Source organism: Indicator indicator, unplaced genomic scaffold (genome assembly GCF_027791375.1).
Source record: "Indicator indicator isolate 239-I01 unplaced genomic scaffold, UM_Iind_1.1 iindUn_scaffold_169, whole genome shotgun sequence".
Taxonomy (NCBI): Eukaryota; Metazoa; Chordata; class Aves; order Piciformes; family Indicatoridae; genus Indicator; species Indicator indicator.
In genome coordinates this window covers 24986-42780 of record NW_026539259.1, presented here as the reverse complement: position 1 = coordinate 42780, position 17795 = coordinate 24986, and the positions used below count along the sequence as shown (strand labels likewise).

At 48.4% G+C, this 17795-nt stretch overlaps 1 protein-coding gene across 1 annotated transcript; it reads left to right on the top strand.

Annotated features, from left to right (window-relative positions):
• Positions 1 to 780: 780 nt before the first annotated feature.
• On the top strand, positions 781 to 15787 carry LOC128980421 (germ cell-specific gene 1-like protein). Its single transcript, XM_054398894.1, has 5 exons — positions 781 to 1090; positions 3734 to 3781; positions 5519 to 5671; positions 11315 to 11426; positions 15532 to 15787. Exons 1-5 carry the CDS (start codon positions 781 to 783, stop codon positions 15785 to 15787), a joined length of 879 nt encoding a protein of 292 aa, XP_054254869.1.
• Positions 15788 to 17795: the final 2008 nt, after the last annotated feature.

The following is a 17795-nucleotide window of genomic DNA, read 5'->3' as shown; positions in this document are numbered from 1 at the left end:
GAATTACAGCTCTGTGTGAGATCTAATCAGTGTCCAATGCATCCTTTGGAACCACAAGATTTTATCTCTTTCTTTGCTGAGAGACTTTTTAGGATATGAGGTAGTGATAGGACTGGGGGGAATGGAATAAAGCTGGAAGTGGGGATATTCAGACTGGATGTGAGGAAGAAGTTCTTTCCCATGAGAGTGGTGAGAGCCTGGAATGGGTTGTCCAGGGAGGTGGTTGAGGCCCCATCCCTGGAGGTGTTTAAGGCCAGGCTGGATGAGGCTCTGGCCAGCCTGCTGTAGTGTGAGGTGTCCCTGCCCATGGCAGGGGGGTTGGAACTGGCTGATCCTTGTGTTCCCTTCCAACCCTGACTGATTCTAGGATTCTATGATTCTATGATCCTAAGTGGAGAATTCCCCTCTCTTTGACTCCATTTGCTGCTCAGCTTAATGATGCACATCTTGTTTGCACAAAGCAAACTTTTCTAATTGCATGCCAGGATGCTCCCAATGCTCCTGTGTTCTGTACCTCTGTCATTCACGGGGGCAGCTCCTCTTATTTCCCTCACCAGGCACAACTGCCAAACAGCACTGTCCTATATACTTAATCTGTCCTGACACATGATTTCTGGTCATGCCCAGATCTCTGCTTTCTGTCTTAACTCCTAAGCTGGTGCAATTTTCTGGGAGGAATGAAGAGTGAGGCTGCAAACAGAGGCAGGTGTTTGGCTAGGCAGCTGCAGGTCTATATAAATACAGCTCTGGAAGGGAGTAAGAAACAGCACAGCCTGCAGCATGCCACTTTCAGCCCCAGCTGCAGACAGCAGGCAGAGAGCCTCAGCAGCATTTTCCCTCAGCTGTCTGTCCCTGGTTCTCTCTGTTACAGCATTCAGCAGCAGTTACTGGTGTGAGGGGACGAGGAAAGTTGCCAAACCCTTCTGCAGGGGGCAGAGCAAAGGGGAGCGCTGCATCCGCTTCAACAGCCCCGCCGCCAACGACAGCAGCGCCGTGCAGTACATCTGGGAGACAGGAGATGACAAGTTCATGGACAGGAAGTTTCATGCTGGCATTTGGTATTCCTGTGAAGAAATAATAAATGAGGAAGGTGAGTAAGCCTCCTGTAAACTGCCTTCAGAAGTGTTCTTCTCCCTCGGTCGGGGTCGCCTCCCTCTTTGCTGTACTATCTTTGATGTATTTGAAAGGAAAAACTCTCCTTAGAAAGCTGCACTGCTCCTGGAAGGATGACCTTAGAGGGTGCTCTCTAACAGATTCCTAACAATATCTGAATAAATTATGCAAACATCTTCTTTACTAGGAGAGCCTGAGGGAGCAGAGGGCTCTGTAGCTAAGAGCAGAGGAGCCTGAGAGGTGACCTCATTGCTGGTGATAAAGATGTGCAGGGGGAGTTCCCAGAGGCTGGAGCCTCCCTTTCTGGAGATATTCAAAGCCCACCTGGCTGTGTTCCTCTGTGATCTGCTCCAGGTGCTCCTGCTCTGGCAGGGAGGTTGGACTGGATGAGCTTTGGAGGTCCCTTTCAACCCCTCACATTCTGTGATTCTGTGTGATTGAAAGAACTTTGGAGGTACAGGTTGCAGCACAAATGAATTAAAAAAAAAATTGTTATTAATACTAGAACAGCAAGTTAAGTTACTTTAACAGGAAAGTGTTTCATTTTTCTGTTTCTTTTAGGCAAAAATGAAAATATTTGCCTTAAATGATTGCTTACAGTCCCCTCTGGCAATATATAAACCACATTTTGGTTTGAAAATCATTTTAGTAATTAAATCTGTGAGTTCTGAGTTATTTCCTCTTAAGCACAGACATTTCCCCCTTCTTACTGCAATCTCACCTTTTACAAATCAAAGCAGAAGATTCTTTTCTCCCTCCTAAAACACAACTTGGAGACTACTGGTCATGAGTTGTGGCATTTAATTGATTTTTTTTCCTCTGCATGTGTAAGTGTCAGTAGAATGAAATTAGCTTCTAATTCATTGTGGATCTTTATATAAGGGAAGTTGTTTAGCTGGTTCAAGAAATAAGGCCACAGAGCAACATTAGGTCTTTCCCCTTATTGTCCTGATCAGTTTACAAATGGCAACCAGAACAAAAGGAGAGAAATCAAATCAGCTGTCATCTGTGCTATAAAATGCAAATATTCTCACAGAGAGGTAAGAGCCCAGAGAGGTTGTGGAGTCTCCTTCTCTGGTGCCATTCAAACCCCACCTGGATGTGTTCCTGTGGGATCCTGCTCTAGGTGAGTGCTCTGGCAGGGGGGTTGGGCTGGATGAGCTTTGGAGGCCCCTTCCAGCCCCTAATATTCTGTGATTCTGAGTGATTCTTTAAAGTCTAGAATGACTTGGAAGTTCTGCAGTTTTAAGAGGGTAAATGTCAAAGAGCAGACTCTGAAAGTATGAGTACCAGAATTGTTTAATTTGTACATCTGCTCGGGCAGTTGTTTTCCAGCTTGGTGCAGTGAGTGGCTGAAGCAAATCACCCTGCATATTCTAAGGAGAGCAGAACTAATGCCCAAAGCTTTGTTCAGAGCATGTTGATGGGGGGTGGAGGGGGTGTGTGTGTCAGGAAGTCACATTGACAACCAAAGCTTGCAGAAAGAAATTGGAATCAGTTTGTGTGAGCAGCAGCCTTAGAATCAGAGAATCAGAGAACATTAGAGGTTGGAAGAGAGCTCTAGAGCTCATCCAGTCCAAGCCCCCAGCCAGAGCAGGATCATCCAGGGCAATCTGCACAGGAATGCATCCAGGTGGGGTTGGAAAGGCTCCAGAGAAGGAGACTCCACAACCCCCTGGGCAGCCTGCTCCAGGGCTCTGCCACCCTCATTGGAAAGAAGTTTCTCCTCATGCTGAGCTGAAATCTTCTCTGTTCAAGTTTGTCTCCGTTGTTCCTTGTCCTATCACTGTGCACCACCCAGCAGAGCCTGGCCCCCTCCACTTGACCCCCACCCCTCAGCTATTGATAGACATTGATCAGATCCCTCTCAGCCTTCTCTTCTCCAGACTAAACAGCCCCAGGGCTCTCAGTCTCTCTTCCCAGGGGAGATGCTCAAGTCCCCTAAGCATCCTCCTGGCTCTCTGTTGGACTCTCTCCAGCAGGTCTCTGTCTCTCTTGACCTGGGGAGCCCCAGACTGGACACAGTACTCCAGGTGTGGTCTCAGCAGGGCAGAGCAGAGGGGGAGCAGAACCTCCCTAGCCCTGGGGGCCACACTTTTCTTGCTGCACCCCAGGATTCCATTGGCTCTCTTGGCCATAAGGGCACATTGCTGTCCCATGCAGAACTTGCTGCCCATCAGCACTCCAAGGAGCTGCTTTCCAGCAGGGCAGCTCCTAACCTGTCCTGGTGCCTTGTTCCTGTAAGGAGAGAAGGTCTTCCACCAGGGGGAAGATGGTTTAGGGGCCAGTGGTCCCATTCTGGTTTTCACAGCTATGACCTTTTGGAATTCAATTCACAGCCTTTCTCTAAGTCTCCTAGACTCTGGTTCAGCCTTGATAAAGCCTGGAAGGATTCTCTTGCTAAATTCCAGGAGTAGGTTCATGAGCCAGGGACTCTGTGTGCATGCAGCTATGCCCCAGAAAGAGTTTTCCCTGGTCATCTAAGTCTGTGCTTTGATGATAGCTTTTGCATTTTCTGCTTTCTATTAATCTTTTTCTTTAGATCATTACAGAATGCAAAATGATCCAGAATTTGAGTTTTAAACCTTTTTTTTTTAATATATATATTTTTTTTCCCCAGGTGAGAATTGTAGAAGTTTCCTCAGTCTGACCCAAGCTGCTGATCGAGGTAGGTATGCATATTTTGTGCAAATAAAACTCTCCTGACCAGAATAATCAATAGAAATATTCTGCAATTTGGTATCAAAAATTCTTGCTTTAATCTCTCACTTTGGGTCTCTCATTTAGCTTTTGCACTTCAGAATGAAGTGACCTGAAGTGTGAATCTATGGCTTTTGAAAACACTCAATTTAAATACAGGCATCTTTTAAAAATTACTTTGAGTGTGGGTCAATATTGTCTTCTCATACCTCCATGTTCAACCAGGAATTTTCTGGCTTGCACCAATAGGCCAGGGAAGAGTAGAAGGACAGGCTGTGTGAACAAAACCAGGCAGCATGCTGAGAGGATTTGAGGGAGACATAGTGTGGATCAAACCAATCTTGGTGGCAGTCTGAATGCCCTTCCTGTACCTTACTGAGCTGTAAGGAGACATTTTCACTCTTCTCTCTGTTCCTGTTCCTACAAACCACGCCTGAACCTCTGTTCAGTGCCATTTTAGGCTACAGGTAGTGATAGGACTGGGGGGAATGGAACAAAGCTGGAAGTGGGGAGATTCAGACTGGATGTGAGGAAGAAGTTCTTCCCCATGAGAGTAGTGAGAGCCTGGAATGGGTTGTCCAGGGAGGTGGTTGAGGCCCCATCCCTGGAGGTGCTTAAGGCCAGGCTGGATGAGGCTCTGGGCAGCCTGATCTGGTGTGAGGTGTCCCTGCCCATGGCAGGGGGGTTGGAACTGGATGATCCTTGTGGTCCCTTCCAACCCTGACTGATTCTATGATTCTCTGATTCTATGATTCTCTGATTCTATGATTCTCTGATTCTATGCTCTGCAATTTAAACCCCATCACTGCTGTGGTTACACCAATCACCTTGCAAGTGGTTGATCCAGGAAAAAAAAAAAGATCTCTCTCTTCTTCCCCAGGAGGTTGAAACTGCATGTGCAGGATAGTGGGACTGGAGAACTTCCCTGAACACTGGGGGAATCTCACTGAATTTCAACAAGGGGCAAGAGTAGAGTCCTGCACCTAGGGAGGAACAACCTCTGCACCAAGACAGCTGAGGGGTGACCTGATGGAAAGAGCCTCTGCAGAGAAGGATCTGGGAGTGCTGATGGATAACAAGTTGCCCTCGTGGCCAAGAAGGCCACTGGTCTCCTGGCTTGCATGAGGGAGAGGGGAAGTTCTCCTTCCCCTCTACTCTGCCCTAGTAAGGACACATCTGGAATGTGTGGCCCAGTTCTGGGCTCCCCAGTTCAAGAGAGACAGGGAACTACTGGACAGATTCCAGCAGAGGACTCAAGGATTCTGAGGGGTCTGGAGCAGCTCTGTGAGGAGGAAAGGCTGAGAGCCCTGGGTCTGTTGAGCCTGGAGAAGAGCAGCCCCAGAGGGGAGCTGAACAATGTCTCAGCAAGAGCTAAAGGACCTGCAGGGGCAAGAGGCTGTGGCCAGACTCTGCTCAGTGGTGCCCAGGGACAGGCCAAGGAGCAATGGGCACAGACTGGAACCCAGGAGGTTCCATCTGAACAAGAGAAGAAACTTTGTTGTGAGGGTGCTGGAGCCCTAGAGCAGGTTTCCCAGAGAGGTTGTGGAGTCTCCTTCTCTGGAGATATTCCAACCCCAGCTGGGCATAGTCAATGCAGTGGTGTTAGGTCATAGGCTGGATTTGATGTTCTCAGAGGTCTGTTCCAGCCTAATTCTGTGGTTCTCTGACTGCTCGTAACACCAGTGCTGTTGGTTTGCTTTTCCAGGGGTTTTGTGGTTGTCTATTGTAGCAGAGCTCCTGTACATCACTTTGCTTCTGATGGGAGTCATTCTGATGTCAGTAGAAATGTGCCTCTGCAGCACTGTCACCCACGGGCTGAAGATCAACGCCTTCTCTGCACTGGTCACCGTGCTGGCAGGTACTTGAGGAGCTTGATTCACTGCATCCAGGAAATGCACCATTGCTAGACTTCCACCTGAAAATGTCAGTGTCCAAGTTCACAGGATCCCAAGATCCCAGGCTCACAGGATGTTAGGGGTCAGAAGGGACCTCTGCAGATCTTTAAGTCCAACCCTCCTGCCAGAGCAGGACCAGAGAATCCAACACAGTTCACAAAGGAACACATCCAGATGGAGCTTGAAAGTCTCCAGTGAAGGAGACTCCACAACCTCTCTGGGCAGCCTGTTCCAGTGCTCTGTGAGCCTCACGGTGAAGAAGTTCTTCCTCATGTTGAGGTGGAACCTCCTGTGCTGTAGCTTCCATCCATTGCTCCTTGTCCTATCCCAGGGTGCAAGTGAGCAGAGCCTGTCCCTGTCCCTTCCTTCCCGATCCCCAGCCCTCAGATATTTATAGACATTGATCAGATTCCTTCTCAGTCTTCTCCTCTCCAGACTAAAGCAGAGATCAGATTCCTCAGACTGAACTAGAATCCTTCTGAACTTTCTTTCAAGACGAGTTTGCCAAGGATCCCATGACCAAGTAGCACTGAATTAAGAAGTAATAGACAGAGAAGGAAAGGCAACTTTAATGATCTTCCACTAACAACTATCCATTTTATTCAACTACCCATTTTATTCCCCCTTAAAAGTACTATTTTAATTTTATACTTAGCATGTTGGGAATTAAAAAAATCAAGTTATTTGTAAGAATACATTACTTTTTTTTTTACCTTGGACAACCAACCTGATGATTAAAATGATCAAATCAAAGCAACGATGGTAAACTAACAACAGCTATATATATAAAATGTAAAAATATTCATATTAAGAAAAAAGTAATTGAAAAGAGTATTTCCATGATATTTTGCTTCATCCTGTATTCTCAGGGTCTCTAGGTTTTGTCATAGTTTGTAATAGTATCACAGAACACTAGAAGTTGGAAGGGACCTCCAGAGCTCATCCAGTCCAACCCCCCTGCCAGAGCAGCATCACCCAGGGCAGTCTGCACAGGAATGCATCCAGGTGGGGTTGGAAAGGCTCCAGAGAAGGAGACTCCACAACCCCCTGGGCTCTGTCACCCTCACTGGAAAGAAGTTTCTCCTCCTGTGGAGCTGAAACCTTCTCTGTTCCAGTTTGTCTCCATTGTTCCTTAGCTTACTGCTGTGCACCACCCAGCAGAGCCTGGCCCCCTCCTCCTGCCCCCCACCCCTCAGCTATTGATAGACATTGATCAGATCCCTCTCAGCCTTCTCTTCTCCAGACTAAACAGCCCCAGGGCTCTCAGTCTCTCTTCCCAAGGGAGATACTCAATAGTAGATCAAAGGAGGCTCTCCTCCTCCTCTGCCATAGTGAGGCCCCATCTGGAATATTGTATCTCCAGCTGTGCAGCCTGCCTACAGACCCCAGGAAGAGCAGAAACAACAGAGGCTGCTTTTCTAGCCAGTGACCAAACAGCAGCTGAGCAGTCAGTTCCATGAGGGCATTGCCTTTCCCTCCCTAACCTGGACCTTCAGGTGCCTAACCACCCCACAGCTAGTGAGCAGCTGGGTCCTTTCCATCCAGCATGGTGCTGTCCTTGTCTTGCAAGTGCATTTCCCAGAGCACCAAATCACTGACTGCTAAAACATCCCAGTCGGAGTGGTGAAGTGCTGACATGTCCAAGCTCTACTGCATCCAGTGCTGGGCTCCTCAGTTCAAGAGGGACAGGGATCTGCTGGGGAGAGTCCAAGGGAGGGCTCCAAGGATGCTGAAGGGACTGGAGACTGCCTGGGGAGGAGAGGCTGAGAGCCCTGGGGCTGTTTCCCAATGCTATAATCTATTCCTTATCTGAATAATCACAAACACACATTTTTATCCATATCCCTTTTCGATTTGCCATGTAGAGTATTAAGAAGGCTTAGACAGCAAGCTTTTTTTCTGGCCATTATGTTTACTTCTCCCAGTAAAATCTAGTGAAATATTAAAAACTGAAGCCCATCTGTGTCCTAGCTCTGAAATTTCTCTATAAATCCTTTCTAGATAGAACCCAAATCTATTTGCCCTAATCTGTAATGAAGATGTAATTCCATGTACACACACAGGCTCTTGATTCTAGCAGGCAAATGCAAACTGAAGTTCAGCTCCTGGAAAGAGAGTCTGCAGAATTCTAGCTGTGTTAAAAAAAAAATCTGCTATGGTATTTAGTCATTAAAAAACCACCCAAACGCATTATTAGACTAGTGTCTGATTTCTCAGTTCACTCAGCATTTAAGCTCAAGCTGAATAAAATCTTAAGACATGCATTCTAACTTGTGCAGATCTTGATGACTTAGAAGAAGACTTGGTGTGAAATTTTCTGACCATAGCTATGTAGGCTTCTAATGTCCCCAGTGTTGCTCTTGACTCTACAGGAATTATTACTCTAATTTATCAGAGAATCACAGAGTGTTAGGGGCTGGAAGGAACCTCCAAAGCTCATCCAGTCCAACCCCCCTGCCAGAGCAGGGTCACCTAGAGCAGGTCACACAGGAACACATCCAGGTGGGGTTGGAATATCTCCAGAGAGGGAGACTCCACAAGCCCCCTGGGCAGCCTGTTCCAGGGCTCTGGCACTCTCACAATGAAAACATTTTCCCTCCTGTTTCCATGGAACCTCCTATGCCTCAGCTTCCACCACTGCCCCTTGTGCTGGCATTGCTTTAAATACTTAACTAGCAGTGCTAGTTCACTCCATTGCTAGGAAAGACCCAGTACTGATACCACTTCCTTCTTGCCCTCAGCAGCCTTTGATAAAAATCATAGAATCATAGAATTCTCAGGGTTGGAAGGGACCATAAGGGTCATCCACTTCCAATCTCCCTGCCATGGGCAGGGACACCTCACACTACAGCAGGTTGCTCACAGCCACATCCAGCCTGGCTGCAAAAACCTCCAGGGATGAGGCTCCCACCACCTCCCTGGGCAACCTCTGCCAGTCTCTCACCACCCTCATGGGGAAGAATTTCTTCCTAACATCCAGTCTGAATCTCTCCACTTCTAGCTTTATTCCATTCCCCCCAGTCCTATCACTCCCTGACACCCTCAAAAGTCCCTCCCCAGCTTTCTTGGAGCCCCCTTCAGACACTGGAAGGCCACAAGAAGGTCTCCTCAGAGCCTTTTCTTCTCCAGCCTGAACAACCCCAACTCTCTCAGTCTGTCCTCATAGGAGAGCAGCTCCAGCCCTCTGCTCATCCTCATGGCTCTTCTGTAGCCTTGTCTTGTTGTGCCCAAGGTCTTGCAGCCCAGGCTGAGAGATGCTATGTGCTAGCTGGTTTTGCAAGAATTCGTGAAATAGACCTAGTTTAGGAGCACCTAACAAATTGGTTCTTGTGAGTGTGGGGAACTGTCTGCTCTGAAAAGCTGAAGTGTCTTAGAGACTGAGATCATGGAGACTGCAAAGGTGTTTATGGCTTTGGAAAAGAAGCTGAGAACAAAACCCAGATGTTCAGAGGGAATCATAAAATGGCTCAGGCTAGAAAAAGAGAAAGGCAAAAGTAGAAAAAGAGAAAGGCAAAAGTCCTGCTAGAACTCAGTCTGGCCACTGTGCTAAGAGGGATCCACCTGTGAGTGCTGAGGGAGCTGGCACAGGACCTTAGAATCATAGAATCACCCAGGTTGGAAGAGACCTCCAAGATCCTCCAGTCCAACCCATCCCCCAGCCCTATCCAATCAACCAGACCATGGCACTAAGTGCCTCATCCAGGCTTCTCCAGAACATCTCCAGCGACAGTGACTCCACCACCTCCCTGGGCAGCACATCCCAATGACAAATCTCTCTCTCTCAAGAACTTCCTCCTAACACCCAGCCTAGACCTCCCCTGGCACAGCTTGAGACTGTGTCCTCTTGTTCTGGTGCTGGTTGCCTGGGAGAAGAGCCCAACCCCCACCTGGATACAACTTCCCTTCAGGTAGTTGTAGACAGCAATGAGGTCTCCCCTGAGCCTCCTCTTCTCCAGGCTAAACACCCCCAGCTCCCTCAGCCTCTCCTCACAGGGTTTGAGTTCCAGGCCCCTCACAGCTCCATTGCCCCTCTCTGGACACCTTCCAGTCCCTCAACATCTCTCTTGCCAAGCCACTCTCCATCAGATACTAGCAGTTGTGGTCAACAGGGGAAGTTCCAGACAACTGGAGGTGGCCAATGGGACCCTAATACAAGAAGGACCATAAAGATTTATCATATAATCCAAGAGTGGGGTGGGTTTGAAGAGACCTTGAAGATCATCTACTCCAACCTCCCCTCCATGGGCAGGGACACCTCTCTACTAAGACCTCATCCAACCTGGCCTTGATCTATATCCTGAGGAATATTTCCTCTGTTATCAATAAATGTGTCCAGTTCCATCTGCCATTTCTCAGGGCTGTTACTTACCTACTTGCAGGAAAATTCACTACTTGAAGATAAAAAGCTAAAGGAAAATGGATATCCTTAGGATTTGGCAGGAGTCTAGGAGTAATTTTGAAAATTAAATTGTTAAATATAAGCTCCATTCATAAGGGAAAGGGTAATCAGACCCTGGAATGGACTGCTCAGGAAGGTGGTGGAATCACCATCCCTGGAGGTGTTTAAGGCAAGATTGGATGTGGCACTCAGGTTGAGCTGGTGGTGTTAGGTCACAGGCTGGACTTAATGATCCCAGAGGCCTGTTCCAGCCTCAATAATTCTCTGATTCATAATCCAGGGATTTTTAATGCCCATCAAGAGCTTCTTCCCTTTTTCAATGACTTGGACAAACCTGGCTGCCTGTAAGGCGCTGGCAAAGGCCATATGACTGCACACCTTGGAATAAGTTTTCCACTGAGCCCCAGGAAGCTGTGTGAAGCTGGTTCTGAGCAATGGGACTGAGTGATGCTGTGTGGTAATGGTGCCCTCTGAGGAGAGGCTGAGAGCCCTGGGGCTTTTTAGTCTGGAGAAGAGAAGACTGAGAGGGGATTTAATACATGTTTATAAACATCTGAGGGCTGGGGGTCAAGAGGGAGAGGACAGGCTCTGCTCAGCTGTGCCCTGGGACAGGATAAGAGGCAATAGATATAAACTGCAGCACTATAGTGGATATAAACCACCTCAACATGAGGAGGAACTTCTTCCCTCTGAGGGTCCCAGAGCACTGGAACAAGCTGCCCAGAGGAGTTGTGGAGTCTCCTTCTCTGAAGACTTTCAAGCCCCAGCTTGAATGTCTGGGATGTGTTCCTGTGTGACCTGTGCTGGATTCTATGGTCCTGCCCTGGCAGGGGGGTTGGACTCAAAGATCTCCAGAGGTCCCTTCCAACCCCTAACATCCTCTGATCCTGTGATCCTTCCTTGGGGCTGACTTGCTAAGACAATTTCAGAAGAGAGCAAATCAACTTGCTGCCTTTTCACATCTATGAGCTGCATTTCCCAATGCTCCTTTAGATTCCTCTAACCCAGACAGGAGTTGTCAAGGGACTGCACCACTGAGTGCACTGGCAAAGCATGACACAAATACACCCAGGTCATAAACAGAATTTAGATACTTGCTAAAGGAGCTCAAGGGCCAACTGAGCTCAAGTGCCAACTGCAAGAAGCTGACAAATAAGAATCTCCTCAAATCCCATTCTTAATCTTCTTATGTTGTTATGTTTTTCAGGTCTTCTGGGCATGGTTGCTCACATGATGTACACAACTGTCTTTCAAATGACTGTAAACCTTGGTCCTGAAGACTGGAGGCCTCACACATGGGATTATGGCTGGTCCTACTGGTACCTATTGGTTTATAGTTGGTTCTTCAATGGCATTCTGGCCTGCATCAGAAATAGTGTGGCCAGCAGGAGCAGAGAAGTCATCCTGCCCCTATACTCAACACTGGTTAGACAACACCTTGAGTATTGTGTCCAGTTCTGGGCCCCTCAGTTTAAGAAGGACATTGAGAGACTTGAATGTGTCCAGAGAAAGGCAATGAGGCTGGGGAGGGGTCTGGAGCACAGCCCTGTGAGGAGAGGCTGAGGGAGCTGGGGGTGTTCAGCCTGGAGAAGAGGAGGCTCAGGGCAGACCTCATTGCTGTCTACAACTATCTGAAGGGAAGTTGTAGCCAGGTGGGGGTTGGGCTCTTCTCTCAGGCAACCAGCACCAGAACAAGAGGACACAGTCTCAAGTTGTGCCAGGGGAAGTTTAGGCTCGAGGTGAGGAGAAAGTTCTTCACAGAAAGAGTAATTGGCCATGGAATGTGCTGCCCAGGGAGGTGGTGGAGTCACCATCCCTGGAGGTGTTCAAAAAAGGCTTGGATGTGGCACTTGGAGCCAGGGTTTAGTTGTCAGGAGGTGTTAGGTATTAGCTAATAGGTTGGACTTGATGATCTCTGAGGTCTTTCCCAACCTGGTTGATTCTGTGATTCCAGTCCCTTACCCTATATTCAAGCAATGTATATCTAATTTATAAGGAATAGGTCTACCTTGTGTTACTTCTGAGGATACAGAGCAGCAAGCTCCCTGTCTCTCTTGAACTGGGGAGCCCAGAAACAGACACAAGACTGCAGGTGAGGTCTCACTAGGGTGAGGGGCAGGAGAACCTCCCTTGACCTGTTGGTCACACTCTTCTGAATGCCCCCCAGGATCCCATTGGTCCCTCTTGGCCACAAGGGCACACTGCTGTCCTATGGAGAACTTATTGTCCCTCAGACTCCAAGGTCCTTCTCCATGGAGCTGCTTTCCAGCAGGTTGGTCCCTAAGCTGGACTGGTGCATTCTTGCCCAGGTGTAGGACCCTAAGCTTGCCCTTGTTAAACCTCATTGGGTTCCTCCCCACCCAGCTCTCCAGTTTGTCCAGACCACATTCTGTGATCTCATAAGCTTGATGGTCTAGCAGCCACTCCTCTCAGTTTGGTATCATCAGCAGACTTGCTCTGTCCCTTCATCCAGGTAGGTAATGAAGATGTTGAACAAGGCTGGACCCAGTACTGACCCCTGGGGAGCATCACTAGCTACAGGGCTCCAGCTGGACCCTGCACCACTGATCACAACTGTCTGGGCTCTACTGTTTAGCCAGTCCTTCATCCATCTTACAGTTCACTCACCTAACCCACACTCCCTGAGCTTACCTGTGAGGATGTTATGGGAGAGGGTGTCAAAAGGCAAGTTAGAGAACATCCACTGCTCTTCCTTCATCTACTGAGCTGGTCACCACATCATGGAAGGCTATCAGACTGGTCAGTCATGATTTCCCTTTCAAGAATCCATGCTGACTGCTCCTGATAGCTTTCTCTTCTTCCATGTGCTTAAAGACAACCTCCAGAATGAGCTCCATCACCTTTCCAGGGATGGAGGTGAGGCTGACTTGCCTGCAGCTGCCCTTTTTGAAGACTGGAGTGACACTGAGTTTCTTCCAGTCCTCAGGCACCTCCCCTGTTCTCCAGGACCTTCCAAAGATGATGGAGTGTGGTACAGCACCATCAGCCAGCTCCCTCAGCACTCACAGGTGCATCCCATCAGGGCCCAGGATTTGTGGGTGTTCAGTTTGCCCAAATGATCTCTGACCTCACCAACCAAGGGAGAGTCTTCCACTCTCCAGGCTTTCTCTCTAACCTCCAGGAACTGGAATTCCTGAGGACTGACTTATTCCCCAGTTGGATGCAACTCCCAGGACAACTGCCTTGCAGGAGTTGTTTGAAATGGCTTTAGCCATTTGGGCTGAGTTGTTCCTTACCAGATACCTGCTTCAGGTAGTTGCATCTGGAGTGTTTCAGACAGGGTGGTTCACAGTCTTCTAAATAGGCTTAGATAAAGACACATTGCTTTGGCCCTGTGAATAATTGCAAGGAATCCTCTGAGGACATCTAGTGAGTTTAAAAGGACAACTGCTGAAGGATTTTCCCCATAAAGATGTGGTTTGGACTATCCACCCAACCTGAGCAGTGGTTCATGTGCCAGAAGTCACTATGTCCCCAGCTGTGAGTGAGAGAAAGAATAGGAGCAACCACATTGGCTTAGATAAACAACTTCCACTCTACAACTCCATGAAGGGAAGCTGGAGTGGGGTATGGGTCAGGCTCTTCTCCCAAGCAACTTGTGACAAGAGGGCATGGCCTGGAGCTGTGCCAGGGGAGGTTTAGGTTGGATGTTAGGAAGCACTTCCTTATGGAAAGGGGAAATAGACACTGGAATGGACTGCCCAGGGAGGTGGTGGAGTCCCCATCCCTGGAGGTTTTTAGGGAAGGATTGGATGTGGCACTCAGTGACATGGTCTGGTTGGTGTGGTGGTGTTAGGTCATAGGCTGGACTTGATGATCTCAGAGGTCTACTCCAGCCTCAGTAATTCTGTGAGTCTGTGAAAGTCAGTCAGGACTCATATTTTGGGTCAGCAGAGCACAGCTCAGGCTGATTGTCTCCTTCAGGCATCCTCTGACAGGTGAGATCAGAGTTCTTTCTGACTCATCCTTCTTACTCTTCCTACTTTTATTGTACCATTATTGAAGAAGAGCTTACAGCTGCATGCAGCCTTCACTAGGAAGACTTACCAGGAACTTTTGCAGGGAGACTTTTGTTCTGCTCCTTTTATTTTCACCTTCAAATCTCATCTGAAGGCCACAGTCCAGTTCTCTGCATCTCTCCAGGAGTCTATTTCTCAAGCTGTTTGAAGCCATTGTTACATGTGTGTAAATGACAGGTGGTTCTCTGCTGCTTTCAGAGCACTGAAGGCTGGGGCTGGTCTCCACTGCCAAGCTGGGCATGAGCCAGATGATGACAAATGTGTCTTGTTCTGTTTGTTCAGCAGATGAGGTGGGCCAGCACCCACACATCACCAACTTGCTCACAGGAGCAAGTTTCCATCAGGAAAAACTGGTCTGAGATGATCTATTATTAAGTATCCAGACAACACTCTGGATGATGCCCAGGGGCTACTGGGATACCCTCTGTGGATATCATGGATAAGAGCTGTGCAGAATCCTCAATTATTGCCTTCTTTCCTCATTTCAGACCTAGAGACTTTTTGCTTCTTTGACTCTCAGTTCTCACAGAATCACAAAATCAGCCAGGCTGGAAAAGACCTCTGAGATCATCAAGTCCAACCTCCCACCCAACACCATCCAGTCAGCTAAACCATGGCACCAAGTGCCTCATCCAGGCTTTCTTTAAACACTTCCAGGGATGGTGACTCCACCACCTCCCCAGGCAGCACATCCCAAAGGCCAAGCTCTCTTTCTGGGAAGAATTTCTTCCTACCATCCAGCCTGGTGCAGCTTGAGACTGTGTTCTGCTGTGTTCTGCTTCTATTCATTCATTCCTGTGTTTCCTCTTGCAATAATAATTTGGTTTGGAGCTGTGATCTCTTTGTTGGGAGATGTCTCTGTTGGAACTGGATGATTCTTGAGGCCACTTCCAACCCTGACCACTTTGTGATTCTGTAATCATCCAGTTCCAACCCCCTGCCATGGGCAGGGACACCTCACACTACAGCAGGTTGCTCACAGCCACATCCAGCCTGGCTGCAAAAACCTCCAGGCATGAGGCTTCCACCACCTCCCTGGGCAACCTGTGCCAGTGTCTCACCACCCCCATGGGGAAGAATTTCTTCCTAACATCCAATCTGAATCTCCCCACTTCTAGTTTTGTTCCATTCCCCCCAGTCCTGTCACTCCCTGACACCCTCATATGTCCCTCCCCAGCTTTCTTGTAGTCCCCTTCAGACCCTGGAAGGCCACAAGAAGGTCTCCCTGGAGCCTTCTCCAAACCGACCAACCCCAACTCTCTCAACCAAGCCAATGGCTGGTACACAGCATGGAAAAAAGATTAAAAACCAAACAAATGAAGAATGTGAAGGGCTTGGATATGAAAACATTTTACTAATTGTTGACAACCCTTTCTGTTTCTAGCCTGGCATGGGCTTCCTTTGCCTGCTGCATGGCCGCAGCTGTCACCACCATTAATAAATACACAAAGACTCTGCTGGAATTCAAGCACAAGAGAAAAATGCTGGAAAGGAGCATCAAGATTGAGTACAAGTTTCCTGCCCAGACAGCTCCAGAGAAAGCCTACAATGCCTCTGTGAAGTCTTTCCACAGCAGTACAGAGGACCCTGCACACCCAGCGAGGGGCCTGCGCCACCTGGCCACCATCTCTGTTCTGTGAGTGTGAGCTGTGCCCCAAGGCATCCTGGAAATCATGGGGCTGGATCAGACTGAAGTGGCATTCAGCAATGAACAAGGGGTGCTGGAGCAGCTGCACTTCTTTTCTCAATACAGAGGTTTGTAACAGTGTGAGAGCTGAAATCCCCCTCCCACACTGACAGTGAGCAGGTTGGCTCAGGCTGGAAGCAAAAGAAGCTCTATTTACAGGCAAAACTGCACTCTAGGGTGAAATGCAATGGAGATGAACAAGTAGACACTAGTCACAACATTCACAGGTGAGGGCTGTGGCTGCCCAGCACCCAGGTGGCTGTATTGGAGGTGCTTCAGCTGCATCGACCCTTGCTGGCACTGCTGGGGTCTGGGGGACTCAGTGCAGTGGGATTGTGCATAAATGCCTTTGGAAGGGAAAATCTGGGGAAAGGATCACTTGTGATAAAGCCTGAGCAAGCTGCTGAAGCCCAAGGTGCTGAAGCCCAAGGTACTGCATCCATCTCCTGTGCTGTGGTCATCTGCCTATGCCTGACAAGGAAGCACCATGTTCTCTTTTCTTGAAGGAGACAGGTCCCTGCTTGCCCCTGTGATAGGCAGCTGAGTAGGAAAGCACAGACTTCACACAGCATCCCCAACCCTCCCCAGGAAGGGAAATCTCTTTCCCAGGGTGGCCTCAGGCAAGTGAATGGAGGAATCTGTTTAAACTTCACTGCTGAAGATCGAGGTCAGACATCTTAAGCTTTGTGTTATTCACTTTTATCTACTGTTTCTAGCTCATTTCCTATTTTCCAGCTGAGGGACTCTGCCAGAAGCACTCTTTGCCAGAGATTAAAACAATTCAGGAACTAGACACCCAATTCCTTTCTTTGGATAGTAGGCAAATTGAATATCTGTGAGGCTGTTCAGTCTGGAGAAGAGAATCTGAAGTGACCTTCTTGTAGCCTTCCAGTATGTGAAGGGGGCTCCAAGAAAGCTGGGGAGGGACTTTTCAGGATATCAGGGAGTGACAGGACTGAGGGAATCGATTAAAGCTGGAAGTGGGGAGATTCAGACTGGATGTGAGGAAGAAGTTCTTTCCCATGGCAGTGGTGAGAGCCTGGAATGGGTTGTCCAGGGAGGTGGTTGAGGTCCCATCCCTGGAGGTGTTTAAGGTCAGGCTGGATGAGGCTCTGGCCAGCCTGCTGTAGTGGGAGGTGTCCCTGCCCATGGCAGGGGGGTTGGAACTGGCTGAGCCTTGTGGTCCCTTCCAACCCTGACTGATTCTATGACTCTTTCTATGATTCTCTGATTCTGATTCTATGATTCTACAAGAAAGTTCTTTATTACATTAAGCTAAGATAAGCTTTTCACACTGATGCATTGGAGGAGAACAAGAGACACTGGACACAAGTTTGGACTGGATATGTGTGTTAGCTTCAGGCTATGCCTAGAAAATTCCCCACAGATCTTGAACAGAGAGTGGTAGAATGTAAATAAATCCCTACTGAGTGTAAAAAGGAAAATCATGATAAGTTCCAAACAGCCCCCTAGGAGAGATGGCAAACATCAGCTGGTTGTGCAGGATAACTTTCTCTCTTTTTTTGGCTTCCTCACTCTGGGAGACACTAACTTGTACTTCTGGCTTGCTTTGCTGACCTTGGATGTGTTCTTTGTTGGGGCTGAGTATCCTAACAAACAATTCTCTGCTCTTTTTCTTGTCCAGGGGGGTAAGGAGGGGAGCACAGGAGGGGAAGCTATTATTAACTCCCCTGGTCTTTGTCCAGGAGGGTTCTTGTGATGTTTATAAATAGTAAATACCTGTAAATATCACAGTCTCACAGTATATCAGAGGTTGGAAGGGACCTCCAGAGCTCACCCAGTCCAACCCCCCTGCCAGAGCAGCATCACCCAGGGCAGTCTGCACAGGAATGCATCCAGGTGGGGTTGGAAAGGCTCCAGAGAAGGAGACTCCACAACCCCCCTGGGCAGCCTGCTCCAGGGCTCTGCCACCCTCACTGGAAAGAAGTTTCTCCTCATGT

Coding starts and splice junctions, on each gene's coding strand:
- LOC128980421 (XM_054398894.1), top strand. CDS start 781: ATGCCACTTTCAGCCCCAGCTGCAGACAGCAGGCAGAGAGCCTCAGCA. Junction 3,782..5,518: donor GACCCAAGCTGCTGATCGAG/GTAGGTATGCAT, acceptor TTGCTTTTCCAG/GGGTTTTGTGGTTGTCTATT. Junction 11,427..15,531: donor GATTATGGCTGGTCCTACTG/GTACCTATTGGT, acceptor TTCTGTTTCTAG/CCTGGCATGGGCTTCCTTTG.